The sequence below is a fragment of the Meriones unguiculatus genome, chromosome 1, assembly GCF_030254825.1.
Source record: "Meriones unguiculatus strain TT.TT164.6M chromosome 1, Bangor_MerUng_6.1, whole genome shotgun sequence".
Classification (NCBI taxonomy): domain Eukaryota; kingdom Metazoa; phylum Chordata; class Mammalia; order Rodentia; family Muridae; genus Meriones; species Meriones unguiculatus.
This window is the reverse complement of record NC_083349.1, coordinates 19,337,714-19,358,459: the sequence shown is the minus strand read 5'-3', so window position 1 is coordinate 19,358,459 and position 20,746 is coordinate 19,337,714. Positions and strand designations below refer to the sequence as shown.

At 45.5% G+C, this 20,746-nt stretch overlaps 2 protein-coding genes across 2 annotated transcripts; one reads left to right on the top strand and one right to left on the bottom strand.

Moving 5' to 3' along the window:
• Nucleotides 1–12,364: 12,364 nt before the first annotated feature.
• LOC132651003 (keratin-associated protein 5-5-like) lies at nt 12,365–13,129 on the bottom strand. The gene has a single exon (XM_060376332.1). The coding sequence runs from the start codon at nt 13,127–13,129 to the stop codon at nt 12,365–12,367; it is 765 nt and encodes a 254-aa protein (XP_060232315.1).
• A 21-nt stretch (nt 13,130–13,150) lies between these two features.
• LOC132651000 (keratin-associated protein 5-5-like) lies at nt 13,151–20,192 on the top strand. The gene is made up of 3 exons (XM_060376329.1): nt 13,151–13,155; nt 14,059–14,158; nt 19,602–20,192. Exons 1-3 carry the CDS (start codon nt 13,151–13,153, stop codon nt 20,190–20,192), a joined length of 696 nt encoding a protein of 231 aa, XP_060232312.1.
• Nucleotides 20,193–20,746: the final 554 nt, after the last annotated feature.

The window sequence follows — 20,746 nt, the reverse complement described above, 5'->3', positions numbered from 1 at the left end:
CCATCCGCGGGACCTGGCCAGGGCTTCATTCTCTAATGCATGCTGGGAGTCGTTCTCCGCATTGCGCGCTACTGGAAAATTCAAGTTCTCTGTCTTCCCAGGGAGCTGAACTCTCCAGTTAAAAGATGGCCATCTGCGAGGCTGCAGTTTAAACCCTCAAATGATGATGCAGCACTCCCCCAAACCCAACAGAGTCTCCTACTGAAGTCCGGGCACCGTGTGATCCAGGACTTACGGGCAGATCTGTCCAGACTGCCAAAGCTGACGGAATCATCTCCAGGACTCGGGATTAAGATCAAGCTGTTCTCTCTCCTAAGTTACTTTACATTGTGTTATCAGCGGCTTCAGGCTATGCTTTGCCCTGGGCAACTCCGTTTCACAAAGTGGCATTTGGCTCCGTTCTGAGTGCCAACCTGAAGTCTGGATGGCTCTGGGCTTCCTGTGTGAGGCGCCACCCCCTGTCCAGCACCAGCCATGAAACACAAACTGACAACCTATTTCTAAAAGCACAAAGGTGCCATGCCACAAACTTAGCGAAGCAGAACTGGGACCGTATGAGCACAGGGACATGGTAAACATCTCTTCAGGAAAGCTGGGGCCAAGGACTTACTGGACACACCAGACTGACGACGCGATGCAAACTCTCGTCTGGACTCCACAAAGAGGAGGACAGCTGACGCAGAGATGGTGCCAGCCCCGCCAGCCTGTAACCTCACCACTCGGCATCGAGGAACTGAAAGGGAACTCCCAACTGTCCCAGGAGCTTTAATTACCTCCACGGCGGACACTGCCTATTTAAATAGCCAGCCATGTGTCCGCCCGTTCATCTCTCCACCCACCCATCCATCCATTCACCCTTCAATCCGCCCGTCCGCGCATCCGTCCATCCGCCCATCCAGAGTCAGCTCTGCACTGATCTCTGCACCTTCACTCAGCTTTGAGGCTTCTTGTGTCCTTTCCAACGGGGTTCCCTCCACACTCCCCACCCCCACTCCTCATCCCTGTCAGCTCTGTCCTTCTGCCTTCAGTTAGGCCTCCCTGAACCCTTTGAATTCTGTGCTGGCTTCTTTAGCTCTTTTATTGCCAGTCTGTAGTAGCCTGAATATATAAAGTGATTAATTACCGTGTAAAGTATAATGCATGAGCATCGATGCTGGTATAAAATAACGTATTTATGCATATGTGTGCAATCTTTGGTCCTTCATGTAAATAGCATACTATTTACATTATTACAAAAAAAACAACCTCATGGGTTTTTGGGTTTTTTTGTAATAATAATGAGTAATTAATAATAATTAATAATGCATAATAATATATTAATTGTTGTTGTTGTTGTTGTTGTTATTGTTTTTTTTGGTGCATGGTTTCTCAGTGTAATAGCCCTGGCTATTACAAAGACTTGTTTTGTAGACCAGGCTGGCCTCAGACTCATGAAGATCCGCCTGCCTCTGCCTCCCAAGTGCTGGAATTACAGGTAGCAACCACCATGCCCAGCTTGTAATATTATTTTTTGAGACATAGTCTTGCTATGTCTTTTAGGTAAGGTAGAAATAACCTTGCCGACAGTAAGACATCAAGGGAAGTTGTGACCACTTGGCAAATCACAGCCAATGAAACTGACGTACCTTGTGTACTCATTGTCTTTAGCCCACAGTAACGCTGTGGAAAAGACATGTATCCATCTCTGTTTCTGCTAAGGGACGGTTCTGGTTTGTGTAGGAACAACAGGATGTGGGCCTTTTTCCCTCCCTTTTCCTTTTCTTGTTGAATCACAAGCGTGTGTGCCTTGTACTACTTAAAATCCACCCGTGCGTGAACCACTGTACATCAGGGGTTCAGAGCAAAGCTGAGACTTTGCTCCCACCACCCTTCAACACACCATCACCCCACATCCCTTTTCGAGGCCCTGTTGCAATGGCCACAAAAGGAAACTGCTTACTGACAGTTAAGGAGGAGGAAGAGAAGGGGGAGGAGGGAGAGAAACAGAAGGGAAAAGAGAAAAACAGCCAGGAAAAACCAGATTCTATGTTATTTCCATTTCAAAGGAACTATTTTCCCAAGGAAACAGACCTCATCAGTGTTCACTAACACAGCCTATTTTTACCAAGATGCCTGGGCCATACCTCCCATGAGGAATGAGAACCAGTAGGAGATGACTAGAAATGCTGTCCTCCCTCACCATCCTCAGGGAACCGCTCCCTGGAGTCTCTGGAACTCCAGAAAGCTTGAATGTTCTGTTTCTTGGGCGAGGAGACGGCCCTTATTTGGAATTTTCTCCTATCTTATTGTTCTAGGCTATTCTATTTTCGACGTGGGGTCTTGCTTTGGACCGCTACTCCCATGTTGGGATTACAGGGGTATGGATGCACACACATCCCCAGAGTGAACTTTAACCCTTCCCTGATCTCTCTGAAAAGCCAGCAGTGACAGCACCACTGACTGCTGCTATTCTGTTGCCTAGGGAACAACTTCAAATCCAAGTCACAGACACACAGGGAATACTTGCAAGACACTCAGCGTGGGGACCTTGTTCTGAAACCTACCCCTTATTTTTAAATTTTTTTTAAATTAAAAAATTTTTTAAATTTATTTTTCTCTCATGTATTGCATTCTGACTACAGTTTTCCCTCCCTTCTCTTCTCCCAGACTCTCCCCCCTCTGCCCTCCCCTTTCCCATCCACTCTGCCTCCTTTTCTCCTCACGAAAAGGCAGGCCTCCCATGGAGAGCAACCACTTAACATGGCATATCAAGCTGTTGTAAGATTAGGCACCTCCCCTCTTGTAAAGGCTAGATGAAGCAACCCAGTAGGAGAAAAAGGGTCCTCAAAGCAGGCAAGAGCTAGTGACAGGCTCTGGTCCCACCGTTAAGAGTCCCATGAGAAGAACAAGCTATGCAACCCTAACACATATACGGAGGGCCTAGGTCAGTCTCATGCAGTCTCCCTGGTTGGCAATTAAGTCTCTGTGAGCCCCTATGAGCCCTGGTTAGTTGGTTCCTACACTTTTTTCTCCCCCTCTCCTGCAGGATTCCCCGAGCTCTGCTTAATGTTTGGCTGTGGGTCTCTGCATCTGTTTCCATCAGCTGCTGTGTGAAGCCTCTCTGATGATACCTGCGCTAGGCACCAATCTACGAGAATAGCAGAATATCATTAAGAATAATTTCATTGACTTTTTTTTTTTCTAGTAATGTTTGGTTCTATCCTAGCTCTCTGGGTTATCCAGCGTCTGGGTCCTGGCCCTCCACACAGTGTCAGGAATGGGTTCCCTCTCATGGCATGGGTCTCAAGCTAGAGCGGTCATTGACTGGCCACTCCCACAATTTCTGCACCACCTTTACCAGAACACATATTATAGTCAGGACAAATTGTAGGACGTAGCCTCTGTAGATGAGTTAAGTGTCACACCCTCTCCACTGGGAATTGTTCCTGCTAACAGAGGATGGCCAGTTGAGGCTCCATCTCCCCCACTGCTAAGAGTAAGGCTAGAGTCACCCTCATAGATTCCTGCAGTTTCCACTGCACCAGGTTTCCAGCTAGCCCTCAACACGCCTCCCAACTCCAATTGTCTCTACCAGCATTCTCTCACTCCATCCTCCCCAGACATGATCCCTCCTGTTTCAGTCTCCATCCCCCCAACCCTCGTCCACCCACAATGTCTAGGCTATTTCTCCATCCCAGGAAGGTTCATGTGTCCTCCCTTGAGCCCTCCTTGTTACTTACCTTTTCTGTGTCTGTGGATTTTAGCATGCTTATCCTCTACTTTCCAGCTAATATACACTTGTAAGTGATACATACCGTCTTTGTCTTTCTACATTTGGGTAGCCTCACTCAGGATGATTTTTTTTTCTAGTTTCAACTATTTGCCTGCACATTTCATAATTTTGTTGTTGTTTTTAACAGCTGAGTAGTGCTCCTTTGTGTAAATGTGCCACATTTTCTTTATCCATTCTTTGGTTGAGGGACATCTAGGTTGTTTCCCAATTTCTTGATATTATGAATAAAGCTGCTATGAATATAGTTGGGCAAGTGTCCTTGTGATTTGATGGAGTACCCTTTGGGTATATGCCCAGGAGTAGTATAGCTGGGTCTTGAGGTAGAGTGATTTCCAATTTTCTGAGAAACTGTTATATTGATCTCCACAGTGGCTGTCCAAGCTCTCACTCCCACCAGCAATGGAGGAGTGTTCTTGCTCTGTATCCTCACTAGTCATTTGTGTTATTGGTCTTAGACACTCTGACAGGTATAAGATGGAATCTCAAAATAGTTTTGATTTGCATTTCCCTAATGGCTAAGGATGTTGACATTTTCTTTAAGTGTTTCTCAGGCATTTGAGATTCCTCTATTGAAAATTCTCTGTTTATATCTAGACCCCATTTTTAATTGGATTTTTCATTTGTTGATGTCTAGTTTCTTATGCTCTTCATATATTTTTGATATCAGCCCTCTATCAGATGTGGAATTGGTGAAAATCCTTTCCCATATGGTAAGCTGCTGATTTGTCCTATTGGCTGTGTTCTTTGCCTTAGAGAAGCTTTTCAGTTTCATAAGGTCCCTCCCGTTTATTAGTTGTTGATCTTAACGTCCATGCTACGTGTTCTATTCAGAAAGTTATGTCCTGTGCCAATGCATTCAGGGCTATTCTCCAATTTCTCTTGTATCAGGTTCAGTGTATCTGCTTTTATGTTGAGGTATTTGATCCTTGGACTTGAGTTTTGTGCAGGGTGATAAATATAGATATATTTGTATTCTTCTACATCGTAGACATCCGGTTAGACCAGCACCATTTGTTGAAGGTGTTTTCTTTTTTTCCATTGTATAAGTTTGGCTTTCTTGTCAAAAATTAGGTGTTCATAGGTGTGTGGATTTAAGTCTGGATCTTTGGCTCAATTCCATTGATTTACCTGTCTGTTTTTATGCCAGTACCATGAGGTTTTTATTAATATAGCTCTGCAGTAGAGCTTGAAATCAAGAATGGTGATACCTCTGGAAGTTCTTTTCTTGTGTAAGATTGTTTTAGCTGTCCTGAGTTTTTTGTTTTCCTATACAAACTTGAGTGTTATTCTTTCCAGGTACATAAAGAATTATATTGGGGGCTGGAGAGATGGCTCAGAGGTTAAGAACACTCACTGTTCTGAAGGTCCTGAGTTCAATTCTCAGCAACCACATGGTGCTTCAGAACCATCTATAGTAAGATCTGGTGTGCAGGCAGAATGCTGTATAAATAATAAATCTTTTTAAAAAAAGAATTGTATTGGAATTTTTATGTGGATTTCATTGAATCTGTAGATTAATTTTTGGTAAGATGGCCATTTTTACTGTTAATCCTACAGATCCATGAGCATGGGAGATATTTGTATCTTCTTATATCTTCTTCAATTTCTTTTTCAATGACTTGAAGTTCTTGTCATACTGGTCTTTCACTTGCTTGATTAAAGTTACCCCAGGATATTTTATATCATGTGTGGCTATTGTGAAGGGTGTTGTTTCCCTAATTTCTTTCTCAGTCCATTTATCATTTGTATATAAGAGGGCTACTAATTGTTTTTTGACTTAATCTTGTATCCAGCCATTTCACTGAAGATGTTTATCAGCTGTAAGCATTCCCTGATAGAATTTTTGAGGTCATTTATGTATACTATCATATCAACTGCAAATATTGAAACTTTGACTTCCTTATTTATTTGCTTATTTATTTATTTCACTTTACAGCCTGATTGCAACCCCCCTCCTTCCTCTCCTTCTGGTCTTACCCTCTCATCCCCTCCTACATTCCCCTATTCCCTTATCCTCAGAGAAGATGAGATCCCCATGTGTATGAACCCACCCTGGCTTCAAGTCTCAGCAGGACTAGGTGCATCCTCTCCCACTGAGGCCAGACTAGGCAGCCCAGTTATGGGAAAGGGATCCAAAGGCAGGCAACAGAGTCAGAGGCAGCCCCCTGTTAGGGGACCCATATGAAGAACAAGCTGCACATCTGCTGCGTATGTGTAGAGGGCCTAGGTCCAGCCCATGCATGCTCATTGGTTGGTGCTTCAGTCTCTGTGAGCCCCCATGGGCCCACGTTAGTTTACTCTGTAGGTCTTCTTGCGGTGTCCTTGAGCCCTCTGGCTCCCTCAATCTTTCACCCCACTCTTCCACAAGACTCCCTGAGCTCCACATACTATTTGACTGTGGGTCTCTGTATCTGCTTCCATCAGCTGCTGAATGAAGCCTCTCAGAAGACAGGCTCCTGTCTGTCAGCATAGCAGAGTACCATTAATAGTGACAGAGGTTGGCTCTCTCTCCCATGAGGTGGGTCTAAAGTTGGGCCAGTCATTGGTTGGCCATTCCCTAGATCTCTGCTCCATCTTTATCCCTGCACTACTTGCAGGATAAAGACTTGCAGGCAGGACAGATTTTGGGTTGAAGGTTTTGTGGATGGGTTGGTGTGGCCCCTCCTCCACTGGAAGTCCTACCTGGATACAGGAGGTATCCTCTTCAGGCTCCTTATCCCTCACTGGTCACTGCTATAGATTCCTGGAAGCATCTTCCCCCTGTACCCCCCCCACCTGTCCTAGAGATGGCACTCACTGATTTCCTTTCTCTCTCCCAGCCTTCCTCTCTCCCACTTCTGATCCCCACCCCCTTTCCTCTCCCTATCCCTCTCCAACCCAGTTCCCTCTCTCCTCTACTTCAGATGTCTACCTAATTTCCCTTCTGAGTGAGGTTCAAGCAGCCTCCCTTGAGCTCTCCTTGTTACTTGGCATTTTTTGATCTATGGATTGTAGCCTGGCTATCCGGTACTTTATGGCTAACATTCATTTATAAGTAAGTTCATATCATGCGTGTCTTTCTGGATCTAGGCTACCTCACTCAGGATGATATTTTCTTGTTCCATCCATTTGCCTGCACATTTCATGATGTCCTTGTTTTTAATAGCCGAATAGTATTCCGCTGTGTGAATGTGCCACATTTTCTTTATCCAATCTTTGGTTGAGGGACATCTAGGTTGTTTCCAGTTTCTGGCTATTGTGAATAAGGCTGAATGAACACAGTTGAGCAAATGTTCTTGCAATGAAGCATCTTTTGGGTATATGCCCAGGAGTTGTACAGCTGGGTCTTGGGTAGAACTATTCCAATTTTTCTGAGAAACTACCAGATTGATTTCCAAAGTGGTTGTACAAATTTGCGCTCCCACCAATAATAGAAGAGTGTTCTGCTTTCTCCACATCCTTGCCAGAATGTGCTGTCACTTGAGGTTTTGATCTTAGCCATTCTGATGGGGGTAAGACAGAATCTCAGAGTCATTTTGATTTACATTTTCCTGATGACTAAGGATGTTGAACATTTCTTTAAGTGCTTCTCAGTCATTACAAATGCCTCTGGTGAGGATTATTTGTTTAACTCTGTACCCCATTTTAAAATTGCAATATTTGGTTTGTTGATGTTTAATTCTTGAGTTTTTTAAATATATTTTGGATATTAGACCACTGTGGGATGAATGGTTGGTGAAGATCTTTTCCTATTTTGTTGGCTGCTGTTTTTTTCATATTAACAATGTCCTTTGCTAACGCAAAAAAAAAAAAAAAAAAAAAAAAAAAAAAAGCTTTTCAGTTTCAGGAAAAAAGCTTTTCAGTTTCAGGAAGTCCCATTATTTATTATTGTTGATCCTAGCGCCTGGGCTGTTGGTGTTCTGTTCAGGAAGTTGCCTCCTGTACCAATGCTTTCAAGGCTCTTCCCCGCTTTCTCTTCTATTATATTTAGTGTATCTGGTTTTATGTTGAGATCTTTGATCCACTTGGACTTGAGTAGGGTAATAAATATTGACCTATTTGCATTCTTCTACAGGCAGACATCCCTTTAAACCATTTGTTGAAAATGCTTTCTTTTTCCCATTGTATGATTTTTGGCTTCTTTGTCAAAATTCAAGTGTTCATAGGTGTATGGGTTGATTTGGGGGTCTTTGATTCAATTCTATCGATCTTCCTGTCTGTGTTTTTGTCAATACCATGTAGTCTTTATTACTCTAGCTCATAGTACAGCTAGAGATCAGCAAAGGTGACAATTTCAGAAGTTCTTTCATTGTACAAGATTTTTTAAAATCTATCCTGGGTTTTTTTTTTGTTTTTCCTTATGAAGCTGAGAATTTCTCTTTCCAGTTCTGTAAAGAAATATATTGGGATTTTGATGGGGATTGCATTGAATCTGTATATTGCTTTTAGTAAGCTAACCATTTTTACTATGTTAATCCTACAGATTCATGAGCATGGGAGATCTTTCCATCTTCTAATTATCTTCTTCAATTTCTTTCTTTGGTTAGTTTTCATCAAACAGGTCTTTCATTTGCTTAGAGTTACCCCAAGATATTTTATATTATTTGTGGCTATTTTGAAGGGTGTTGTTTCCCTAATTTCTTTCTCAGCCTCTTTAGCATTTGTATAAAGGAAGGCTATTGATTTCTTTCAGTTAACTTTGTATCCAGCCACTTCGCAGCTACAGGAGATCCCTGGTAGAATTTTGAGGGTCACTTATGTATACTATCATATCATCTGTGAATAGTGATACTTTGACTTTCCTTTTCAATTTGTATCCCTTTGATCTCCTTTAGTTGTCTTATTGCTTTAGCTAGAACTTAAAGTATGATATTGAATAGATGTGGAGAATGTGGACAGCCTTGTCTTGCCCCTGATTTTAGTGGAATTTCTATAAGCTTCTCTCCATTAAATTTGATGTTTTTCTATAGGCTTGCTGTATATTGCCTTTATTGTGTTTAGGTATGTGCCTATCCCTGATCACTCCAAGACTTAACATGAAGGGGTATTGGATTTTGTCAAAGCCTTTTCAGCATCTGATGAGATGATCATGTGATTTTTTTCTTTCATTTTGTTTATATGCTAGATTACATTGATGAATTTTTATGTATTGACCATCCCGGCATTCCTGGGATGAGCAAGCCTACTTGCTCATGGTGAATGGTATTTTTGATGTGTTCTTAGATTTGGTTTACAAGTATTTTATTGAGTATTTTTGCATCAATGTTTAAAAGGAAATTAATCTGAAATTCTTTTTGTTGAGTCTGTGTGGTTTAGGTATCAGGGTGACTATGATAGAATGAATTTGGCAATGTTCCTTCTGTTTCTACTTTGTGGAAGTACTAGTATTAGCTCTTTCTTTGAAAGTCTGGTGAGAATTCTGCACTGAGACCATCTGGCCCTGTGTTTTGTTGTTGTTTGTTTAGTTGGCTTTGTTTTGTTTTGGTTTTGGTTGGGAGACTTTTAATGATTGTTTCTATTTCCTTAGGGGGACTTCCTCCTTTTTAATTTGTATCCCCTTGATCTCCTTTAGTTGTCTTATTGCTCTAGCTAAAACTTCAAGTACTGTATTGGATAGATCGTATCCCTCACTTTTAAAAAAACAATAGAAACTGTGATGTAGTTTCCAGGGGTGGACAGAAGGCTTTACCAAGCTGATCAACTGATTAGAACTTCTGTGACTATGGAGAGCTGGGGTGTCACAGACCAGAGGTCTTCAGCAGCCATTCATTGTTCAGCTTCCCGTCTGAACTAATATATTTAACAGCTTTATAACCATGAGATTAAATCCTACAGAATACATAAACAGACCCCTAGCTTCCTCAGCCCCAAAGCTAAGGATGCCCCATGTTTGTGAGTTACAGGCTACAGCAGGGGTTTCCCTGCTTGGCTGTAATTCACCTACATGGGGTTTCCACCAAGGCACTTGGAAAGTGTGATTTAGTGCTTTCTTCAGAACATGAATATGTAACATGAATCTGTGTTCTTGGATCATGGTTATTTATATCTGACTCCAGGATAAACTTGTATCAATGCATTGCCAGAAATTATTATTTTGAACATAGAAAATGTCAACACACATGTTGAATGCCCATCATACCACACCACACACACAAACACAAGCATATATATAAGCACACACATAAATACAAACACATACACATACATAGAAACCCTTACACATTCAAAACACATTTTAGTGTGAGTTAAAATTATTTGTTTGAACATTTTTGATGTCGAGTTTAAAGATCATCATTTTGGTATGATCAATACATTTGTAATGTTTAAAACTCCTTGTAGCATCTGTGAAATCTAACAGTTTGAGGGGAGGCCTTGGGAACGAGGAACTCAGAGATACAGCTGAACTTCCACTTGTGTATAGATGGAGGAGAAAGAGATGGAGCCTCTAATGCTCACAGAGGACACAGCCACAGTCAGGACATCTGGAATATCTACTCCCTGGCCTTTAGAGTCAGGCACGTGTGTGCTGAGTCAAAGGTCAGCCTTGAGTGGTGTTCCTCTGTGGCTATCCATCTTCTCTTTTGAGGCAGGATCCCTCACTGGCTGGAACGCATCAAGATGGATAGGCTGCCAGGCTAATGAGCCCCAAAGATTCCCTGCCCCTGCTTCCATAGGCTATAATTATCCATGTATCCCACAACATCCAGATTTTTCACTTTAATTCCGGGGAATGAACTCAGGTCCTCTGGCTTGCAAGGTAGGAGACATAGCCCTAGCTTTCCACATACCCTTAAAATCAGCTCATCAGAGGAAGCAGGAACAAGAAGAGATTTTGAGTTTGAGGCCATCATAGTCTACATAGCAAATCTAGGGTAGCCAAGGCTACAGACTGAGACCTTGTCTCAAACAAATAACAAGTTCATATATAGACACATATATGTAACATATGGATATATGCAACACACACTCAAATGCACACACTCGCAAGCATATATGTTTGGTTTTCAGTCATTGTTTGGTTTTAAACCTAGGGCATATTTTACTGATGTGTTATTATCTTTACAAAGTAAAGGCTTCACCACATATGCACATGGTGTGCTTTAGTCATATCACTTCTATCATTCATTCATTCTTTCTTTCTTTCTTCCTCTCTCTCTCTCTCTCTCTCTCTCTCTCTTTAATTTGATTTTTTTGAGACAGGGTTTCTCTGTGTAGCCTTGGCTGTCCTGGACTCACTTTGTAGACCAGGATGACCCCAAAGTCACAAAGATCTGCCTGCCTCTGCCTCCCCGAGTGCTGGGATTACAATTGTGCACCACAGTTCCTGGCTCTATCATTCTTTCTTAAACCACTCCCCTTTCCCTTTTCACATTCATGTTCAATTTTTTTAAAGGAGCAACCACATAATCTTAATGATATTATTTTAAATTTAATCTTTTATTTAATTGTTTATTAAAGCACAATTAATGTTTTATTTGTCTGTAGTGCTGGGGAGAGAAGCCACAGCCTTGGCATGATAGACGAGTGGTCTACACTCTACATTCTCTGCCCCGAACCCCATTCATTTGCCTGTAGGTTTGGTTTCTAGACATCTTGTTACATTGGCTTATTGGTTCTAGTAAATTGTTTGAATTTCATACATGCAAACATGTTATTTATGAGTCACAGCAGTCACTCCTCCCCAATACTTAAAAGCGTTACTTGTTTTTCTTGCCTTTTTGAAGTGGTCACCCTCACATGGCACTCTGCTGTGTGCCTGTGTGTGCCCTTGTGTTCCCTCCGAGCAGCGACAGCTCCCGCTCAGTATTTGGCAGGATTGTCTCCTGGGAAAACCCAGTGTCTGAGCAAGGTTCCACAAGAAGGGCCAGGTTGTGAGCTTCATCGCATGAACCCCCAAGAATGACTTGTCACTCCAAGGAAGCAGGGGTAATCAGTCTTGTGGCGTGCCTTGCGACCAAACTCAACAACCGCAATACCTTTAGGTAAGGCTTCCTCTAGACACCCGGCTCCTGAGACACCCATGTGGCGGGAGAGCAGTGGGTGTCGACGCACCTTCCCCTCCAACAAGTGGCCCCAACACCCACCTGTTCCCCTCCCCCACACTGGTCGCTGCACCTGTCCTCCAATGCTGCCTATCCACGTTCAGTGGGGCAGGAGGGCTGAGCTCTAATGGCCCTCTTCCTAGAGCCTGACAGAGGAGAGGTACAGCGGTAGGTACCATGGGGTAGGTACTAAGGAGTAGACCAAATGGGTTGGGAGAAGGTGTAGAAAATTAGAGACGGAAGAACAGAAGGCAGGAGAAGAAGTTTGTTCTGTAAAGAGTTTATTTAGGGATACATAACCAGGAACTGATCCATAGGAAGCCAGAAAGATTAAGACTAGTCAAGCTGGGTGACAGGAAAGCTGTCAGACTGGACTTACGAAGAGGGGGAGACAGGGAGGGAAACCTACCTACCTGAAAGGAGGTGAGCATGAAACCAGGAGTGGGGTCCAGTCGGCTGGAGGCATCTTTGGTGAGCTGTAGCGTGGAAAGCATAGAGCCCCGGGACAGAGTAGCTGTCAAAGCCAAGGTACCTGCATCAGTTCTGCCACCTGAGATCTGTGGCCAGAGTCTCAGATCTTGCACTGGCAGCACACAGGGGCACAGCAGCTGGATTGACAGCAGCAGGGCTTGCAGCAGCTGGACTGACAGCAGCAGGGCTTGCAGCAGCTGGACTGACAGCAGCAGGGCTTGCAGCAGCTGGACTCACAGCAGCAGGGCTTGCAGCAGCTGGACTGGCAGCAGCAGGGCTTACAGCAGCTGGATTGACAGCAGCAGGGTTTACAGCAGCTGGACTGGCAGCAGCAGGGCTTACAGCAGCTGGATTGACAGCAGCAGGGCTTGCAGCAGCTGGACTGGCAGCAGCAGGGCTTGCAGCAGCTGGATTGACAGCAGCAGGGCTTGCAGCAGCTGGATTGACAGCAGCAGGGCTTGCAGCAGCTGGACTGGCAGCAGCAGGGCTTGCAGCAGCTGGACTGGCAGCAGCAGGGCTTGCAGCAGCTGGATTGACAGCAGCAGGGCTTGCAGCAGCTGGACTGGCAGCAGCAGGGCTTGCAGCAGCTGGATTGACAGCAGCAGGGCTTGCAGCAGCTGGACTGGCAGCAGCAGGGCTTGCAGCAGCTGGATTGACAGCAGCAGGGCTTGCAGCAGCTGGACTGGCAGCAGCAGGGCTTGCAGCAGCTGCACTCACAGCAGCAGGGCTTACAGCAGCTGCACTCACAGCAGCAGGGCTTACAGCAGCTGCACTCACAGCAGCAAGGCTTGCAGCAGCAGGAGCCACAGGAGCCACAGCCCCCACAGCTGGAGCCACAGCCTCCGGAACAGCCACAGCAGCTCATGGTTCTGGTGTTGGGTTGAGGATGGAGTAGGTCAGAGGAGCAGGTGGAGAGGGAAGATGTGAGTGTGGAGCCTCCTGAGCCTGGGCCTTTATATCCCTGCCCAGGTCAGGTGTGAGGCTGCACGTGGTCACTTCCTGGTTCCTGAATGTGTCATAGTCTAAGGTTCTCCTCTGCATGGTGTTATCTATTACCCCTGCTTCCTTGTGCCTTTCCCAAACAGAGCACCCCATTTTCCAGGAAATGCTTCTCTTCAGTAAACTAATGGCCAGTAAGTTTCCCCTTTCTTTGGTGCTATAGGGAAGTACAGGAAGAAATGACTCAGTTACCTTGAACTTGATAGTTTATTTGAGAATAGCTCCCGTGTTGTTCTTCCCTGGATCACTTTTTAAAAATATCCGGAGAGACAGGGTTTTTCTATGTAGGTAGAGCTTTGTAGGTAGCTCAGTCTGGCCATGAACCCACTCTGTAGCTCAGGCTGACCTGGAACTTGCAGCTACCTTTCCTGCCTCAGCCCCCTCGAGAGCTGGGATTACAGGTGTGCTCCACCATGCCTTGACCAACACTGCCTTCTAAAGCTATGTTTTGTGCTGAAGCAGAACCAGGACACTGTGGTCATGGCCTTTAGAGTCCTACCTAAGGAGTGATCCTGCAGGTCTGCAACCTGAGCTCAGCTCTGACGTCTGCTGGGCTCCCATGTGCTAAAGACGTTGTGGGAAGCTTTTGAGCGTAGACTGAAACACTGTCAGAGGACTTGATCCCAGAGCTCAGCTCCAACCCACATAGTATTTCTGGCTATAAAAATGCACGTTCTAGGCCTTTTATATTATTACCCAATAGTAGACAGGTGTAGGTAGAATGCCAGCTGTCCAGTGACACTTAAATGCAACTTTGTGTAAATACGTCTAGAATCCTCCCTTGGGTCTGAGCAGGGGGAAGGTGCTCCGTGCTGTTCCCCCAAGGGCCACACGGTGTCGCTGTGAGAGGCCCACTGCCCCTCAGCCTCACACTCAGAGCTTCTTCCAGCTGAAGGTTCGTTCCTCTTGCTGCCTGTCCTGTCACCACCACCCCACCCCACCCTCACTCCCTGTCTTGTTTGAGAAGTAGCAGCCGCATCTGGATGCAGGTTCAAAGACGCCAAAGAAGGCCTTGGCAAGCACGAAGCACAATCTAGGAGCATCCAAACCCATCCGGTGGCTGGGACCTGGCTGGCAGATGGTTGAGAGCGTAAACCTTGGTTTGTTAATGTAGACGTGAAGGAAAGGGAAAGAGAGAGGAGGTGAGGGGGAGGGAAGGAAGGAGAGGGAAAGAGAGGAGGACTAAGGAGATGGCTCACCTGATAAGTGTTCACCTTGTAAGCATGAAGACCTGACTTCTAGCCACAGAAGCTAAGTAAAAATGCCAGGAATTGCTGGGCACGGTGGCTCAAGCCTTGAACCCTAGCACCTGAGGCCAAGGTAGACAGATCTCTGTGAGTCGGAGGTCAGCATGGTCTACGTAGCAAATTCCAGGACAGCCTGGGATACGGAGTAACAACCCATTTAAAGCAAAAGGGAACAAAACAAACAAACAAACAAAAGCCAGGACTGGTAGCACATGCTTGTAATCTCGAGGCTGGGTAGGTAGAGTTTGTTTTGGAAGAAGAAATTCTTAACAAAATCTCTGAGGCCTACCTACACAAAATTTTGTAACAGAACTTTTATCTTCCGCTGCAGGCAGCATGGTTTTATACAAACTGTACTTTCGGTTAACGGTTTTAAGTGCTTCTTGTTCCTCTAAGATGCTTGCCCTGTAGGATCAGTTATCTTTTCTAAATTCTGTGATAAGATTTGCTTGATCAGCCCCAGTTTCCATTTGGAAGCAGGAGAGCCAAAATGTCCCACCTAGAATGAAATTCAAAATCGACATTTCAACTGGCTGGCATTCTATTTAGGTTTGACAGAGGTAACGCCCTATAAAACCGCTTCGTTTTTCATCTCAAATGTCATAGTTAACTATTAAATTCCTGTAATTAGCTAGCTACTTTTTTGTTTATTGAAACCGGGTTTCTCTATGTACTCACTTTGTAGACCAGGCTGGCCTCAAACTCACAGAGATCTGCCCACCTCTGTCTCTCTGAGTGCTGTGATTACAGGTGTGAGCCACTGGGCCCAGCTTAGCTATCCACTTTCAAATAAAGGGAGAGAAAAAGCAATGTTTTTCTATAAATTAATATATTTCAAAACCTTTTTCTCTAAGATTCCTACATTCATACACACAAGTATGCACACCCACACACATACACACACACACACACTCACACAAAACTGAAGGGGCCAGAGGTTCCCTGCTGAATGACATTGGGGATTCTGGGGACAGGCTACATTTTTGCCCCAGTTTATTTTAACACACGGTAAGTCTGCAAAGGACGAGTCAGTTGAAGGCTCCCTGGGGAGCACTGCACTGGCAGAGCTTACATTTTCACAAACCACAGCAGAGCTCTCCCCAATACCTCTGCCTCTGCCTCACCCCGATGGCTCAGTAAGTTTCTCCATAGTTAATACCACTTGCCTTGCGCCCCTGTGGTTATAAGACTCTGCTGAGCTCTTAGTATTTTTTCACAACCATTTTGGCCATTGCTATTTGGTGACATGCCTTGTCTTTCATGGCTCTAGCTTGTGTTTTTGGGAGGTGAGATGGTATGTACCATATGCCAGGAAAGGTTGAAATGTCTTGGTCTTTGAGTATCTGTTGAACCATTGTGGTTCTGTTGAGCCCAAGGTGTATTAACTAGGGAGAAATTTACTGAGGGTCAAATTTTCTCAGAGCAAAACTTAAATATATAGTTTGAGACTGAGACACGCCTGGTAACTCCCTCTGGACAGTAAGGAGATCCATGGTGGGTCATGAGCTAGGTGATGGACCCGCCACTGAGTGAGCCAATAACACTTGAACTGGTTAGAGGAAGTGTATGCGTGTGTGTGTGTGTGTGTAGGGGTGTATACCTTACTGGTTCGGCCTGTGGTGTGCTCAAAAACTGGCCCATCTCCATGTAGATCACAACAGTCTCCATAAGGCTCAGAAAGCCCACTGGGCCCCTCCCACTCTTGGGAGTTCTTTCTTGCTTTCCCTTAATAAATTTACATTCATAGCTTTGGTGATTATCAGTTCTCCTGCACCCTTGCTATAAGAAATAAAATCAAATATGTCTTGAGCCAGCTTTGGTCAAATACAGATGAACAGGGGGTGTGTAGGGGGACAGAAAACAAACCAACCAACCAACCTGAACCTCTGCTAGCCATCCCCGTATCCAAACCCCCACACTCACACACAACCAAACCAGGGGTTTAGAGTAGACAGTTACTAACAGCCAAGTTTGCCCTGCAAGCTTGCACATCTAATAAGCTTTAAAGTAAATAGGATATGAAATGAAGTGATGAATCCACACGTGTTTTTGTTGTTGAGAAAAAAGACAAATGGAAACAGCAGAAAGATAAGACTGGATGACAGGTAAGAGTGTTCCCTCCTGGTTCAGCTAAAAGAAAGAAGGGGTAGGAGCCTTGTTGCCGTCCATGATGGCTACAAAATGTGCTTCCTGCATTCACACAGGGCGCCAGCCATCTAGGGCTGAGGCCTGGCTTCACAAGTTGTTAAACAAGCCATCTCACTTTTGCCGCTCAGAGCCTCCAGTGCTCTTATTAGGAAGTAAGTCTTTGTTCCTCTCACTAGCTTCCCAGCTAAGCTCCCCAAGAGCCTAGAAAGGCTATAGCTCTCAAAAAAACTCACATCAACTTCTCTGCTTTACCCAGTAGAGACAAAACAACTAATGTTGGCTGAAGTAGGAAGATGAGGAAAGTTTGTGGGACAAAGTAATTCTGCCCCAGTGTGGGACCACTCAGCTTCCCTCCTACCATGGTCACCTTACTGTGAGGGTTGCCTGACTAGCCACCAATGACCTTACTGAAATTTTCAGGGTTCTGAGTATGGCTCTGGCAGCCCTAATTAGCTAGGCTCAACCACAGGACAATTAAACAGACACGTAATAATAAAAATCAGAGAGAGGAGATTTATTCAGGGTGGTCACAAGGCAAAGAACAAAGAGGTCCAGTCTATCTTTTGGGTCCTGACGTGATGTCCAGATTTAAGGAGAGGAAGAGATATATGCAGCTAAGCAGTCCTGCTCAAGGTGTGGTCCTGCCCCATACCGATCTATCATTGTCTTGGCTCCTGTAAAGTGGTATCTTTCCCCTTAATAAATCCTCTCCTAGACAGAAGGCCTGGAGAGAAAAGAGAAAGGGGGGGGGGGGGCATCTCTGTGACAAGCTGGAAACCTAAGTCAGAGTAGGCTCCTGAAGGATATAAGGGGGATGCAAGCAGAGATTTTTAGTAGCAGAGGCCATAGAGACTGAAGAGGACACCCTCTAACCGGACTAGTCTTCTAGTAAATAGCGGAGAACAACACCAAAGCACCCACAAAAACTTGACCCAAAATTCACCATGCCTACGAGGTGTACAAGGATAAAGATAGAAAACATAGAGCGGAGAGATTGAGGGAATGCCTAACCAATGCCTGGCCCAACAAAAGCCCCACCCTATCAGAGAGTGTCAACCCCTGACACTATGATCGATACTCTGCTAAGCTTGCAGGCCGGAGTCTGTCAGAGTTGTCCTCTGAGAGGTTCTACACAGCAGTGTCTCAAAACAGATGCTCAGACTTTCAGCCAAACATTGGTTGATGAGTAGGGGAATAGTCTTAGGGAATAGTGGAAGGAAAGAGAAAAGGACCTGGAAGTGACAGGAGCTCTACAAGAGAGAGAGAGAGAGAGAGAGAGAGAGAGAGAGAGAGAGAGAGAGAGAGAGCCAACTAACTGGGGGCCCAGAGGAGTTTTCTGAGACTGAAGCATCAACCAAGGACCATGCATTAACTGAGCCTAGACCCCCTACAAAGATGTAGCAGATGGACAGCTTAGGCTTCAAGTGGGAACTCTAGTAAGGGAAGTGGGGACTGCATTGGACAGGGACTCACTTGCCAGCTTTTAGATCACTTTCCCATGGCGGGAGTCCCTTGACAGGCCACAGGGGAAGAGGACAAGTTCATTCCTGATGCAACTTGATGAGCTGGGGTGGATGGGAAAGGGAGTTCCTCTTTACTGAGGAAAAAGGGAGGGATAGGAGGGAGGGAGAGAGGGTGGGACTTGAAGGGGAGGAGGGAAGGGACTACAAGGATGTAAAGTGAATAAAGTAAATAAATGAGAAAATAAATAAATAAAATAGATGCTCTCCTTTCCTATAACTGTCCACAGGCCCTTACAACTCATTGTAAAAAGACACCAGAACATGGGAACTCAATATCTGCTCTCTAGATTTATACCTGTGCCTGTGACAACAGAGGCTCACTATGTAGCCCTGGCTGACCTGTGATTTACTATATAGACCAGGCTAGCTTAGAACTCACAGAGGTCTACCTGCCTCTGTCTCTTAGGGGCTGAGATTAAAGGTATGCGCCTCCATGTTTGGCAAAAGTTTGTTTTAAAACACTACACTTCCAAGAGGTGGGTGACGTTTACCAAAATAATAATAATAATAATAATAATAATAATAATAATAATGCCATATTGGGAAGACAGAATGGGAATTCAGTCAAATCATGCTTGTGGAAATCTAGGTTTAGCATATCCCATGTGAAGAAGAGGAGGCAGGTGACCTGGTGAATCACAGAGTTCAGGTCCGATGAGGAAACCACTAAAGTTATAGACTGAAGAAAGTGAGTGTTGAGGTGGGAAACCTAAATCCAGAAATCAAGCAAACAAATACCCAGGAAGTGCAGCAGTCATGGGATCAGAGCAAGGCTCGTGTCTGTCTCTTTCTACAGCTCAAAGGAAGGAGACTGCATCTTCTGGACACTTGTTTTTGTTTTCTTGCCTTTCGTATTTTGGAAACGGGGTTTCTCTGTGTAGATGTGGCTGTACTAGACTCTCTTTGTAGACCAGGCTGGCCCCGAACTCACAGAGATCTGCCTGCCTCTGCCTCCCAGAGTGCTGGGATTACAGGTGTGTGCCACTACACTCAGCTACTGGATACTTGTTAATGTTTACTGAGAAGCATTTCCTGGAAAATGGGGTGCTCTGTTTGGGAAAGGCACAAGGAAGCAGGGGTAATAGATAACACCACGCAGAAGAGAATCTTAGACTATGACACATTCAGGAACCAGGAAGTGATCATGTGTAGCCTCACACCTGACCTGGGCAGGGATATAAAGGCCCAGGCTCAGGAGGCTCCACACTGCACATCTTCCCTCTCCACCTGCTCCTCTGACCTACTCCATCCTCAACCCAACACCAGAACCATGAGCTGCTGTGGCTGTTCCGGAGGCTGTGGCTCCAGCTGTGGGGGCTGTGGCTCCTGTGGCTCCTGCTGCTGCAAGCCTGTGTGCTGCTGCAAGCCTGTGTGCTGCTGTGTGCCCACCTGCTCCTGCTCCAGCTGTGGGGGCTGCAAGGGAGGCTGTGGCTCCTGTGGGGGCTGCTGCCAGTCCAGCTGCTGTAAGCCCTGCTGCTGTCAGTCCAGCTGTTGCAAGCCCTGTTGCTCTTCAGGCTGTGGGTCATCTTGCTGTCAGTCCAGCTGCTGCAAGCCCTGCTGCTGTCAATCCAGCTGCTGCAAACCTTGCTGCTGTGAGTGCAGCTGCTGTAAGCCCTGCTGCTGTCAATCCAGCTGCTGCAAGCCCTGCTGCTGTCAATCCAGCTGCTGCAAGCCCTGCTGCTGTGAGTGCAGCTGCTGTAAGCCCTGCTGCTGTGAGTGCAGCTGCTGCAAGCCCTGCTGCTGTCAGTCCAGCTGCTGTAAGCCCTGCTGCTGTCAGTCCAGCTGCTGTAAGCCCTGCTGCTGTCAGTCCAGCTGCTGCAAGCCCTGCTGCTGTCAGTCCAGCTGCTGTAAGCCCTGCTGCTCTTCAGGCTGTGGGTCTTCCTGCTGTCAATCCAGCTGCTGCAAGCCCTGTTGCTCTTCAGGCTGTGGGTCATCTTGCTGTCAATCCAGCTGCTGCAAGCCCTGCTGCTCTTCAGGCTGTGGGTCCTCCTGCTGTCAGCCCAGCTGCTGAAAGTTTGCTGCTGTGTCCCCAGGTGTTATCGATGAAAAAATCTAAGGCTCTCAACTTAACCCTGTCTTTCTGAACTAGCTTCCTCAGCTGTGGCCTACAGCTGATCACTAAGTTCAAAACTATCATGCATGTTCCCTTAGCACCCCTGCTTCCCACGGGACCGAGTCAAAATTGGCTTCCAGTTCCCAAGAAGAGGCCATCTTCTCACCCACTGCGTTCTAACAAACTCTCCTCTGGAGCCATACTACTTCTAGTGTGCTCGCCAAAGCCAACCCACTTAGCCAGCTAAGCTCATGAGCCCATTCCTGCCATGTCATTCTAACCCAGAAGGAGCCAACCCTTAACACTGCTGCAGTAAGGTGAGTGTAAAGACGTTCTTGGACTAGTACGCCAAGGGATAACATTTCCTGCTTTATCTTAAATTGAATGTTGCAAAACCAATAAAAAAAAATATCACATGGACCAACTGTAGCCACGTCTCATTCATCCCGTCACTCGCCATCATTCCATGGTTTCCACTTTTTCTTGAAGTTTTGTGTGCGGCCTGACAGAGC

What these genes read in the sequence shown, in the direction of transcription:
- LOC132651003 (XM_060376332.1), bottom strand. Translation starts at nt 13,129, where the DNA reads ATGAGCTGCTGTGGCTGTTCCGGAGGCTGTGGCTCCAGCTGTGGGGGC.
- LOC132651000 (XM_060376329.1), top strand. An exon ending in AGAGCTTCTTCCAGCTGAAG is followed by an intron (nt 14,159 to 19,601) that starts GTTCGTTCCTCT and finishes GGGGGCTGCAAG; the next exon opens with GGAGGCTGTGGCTCCTGTGG.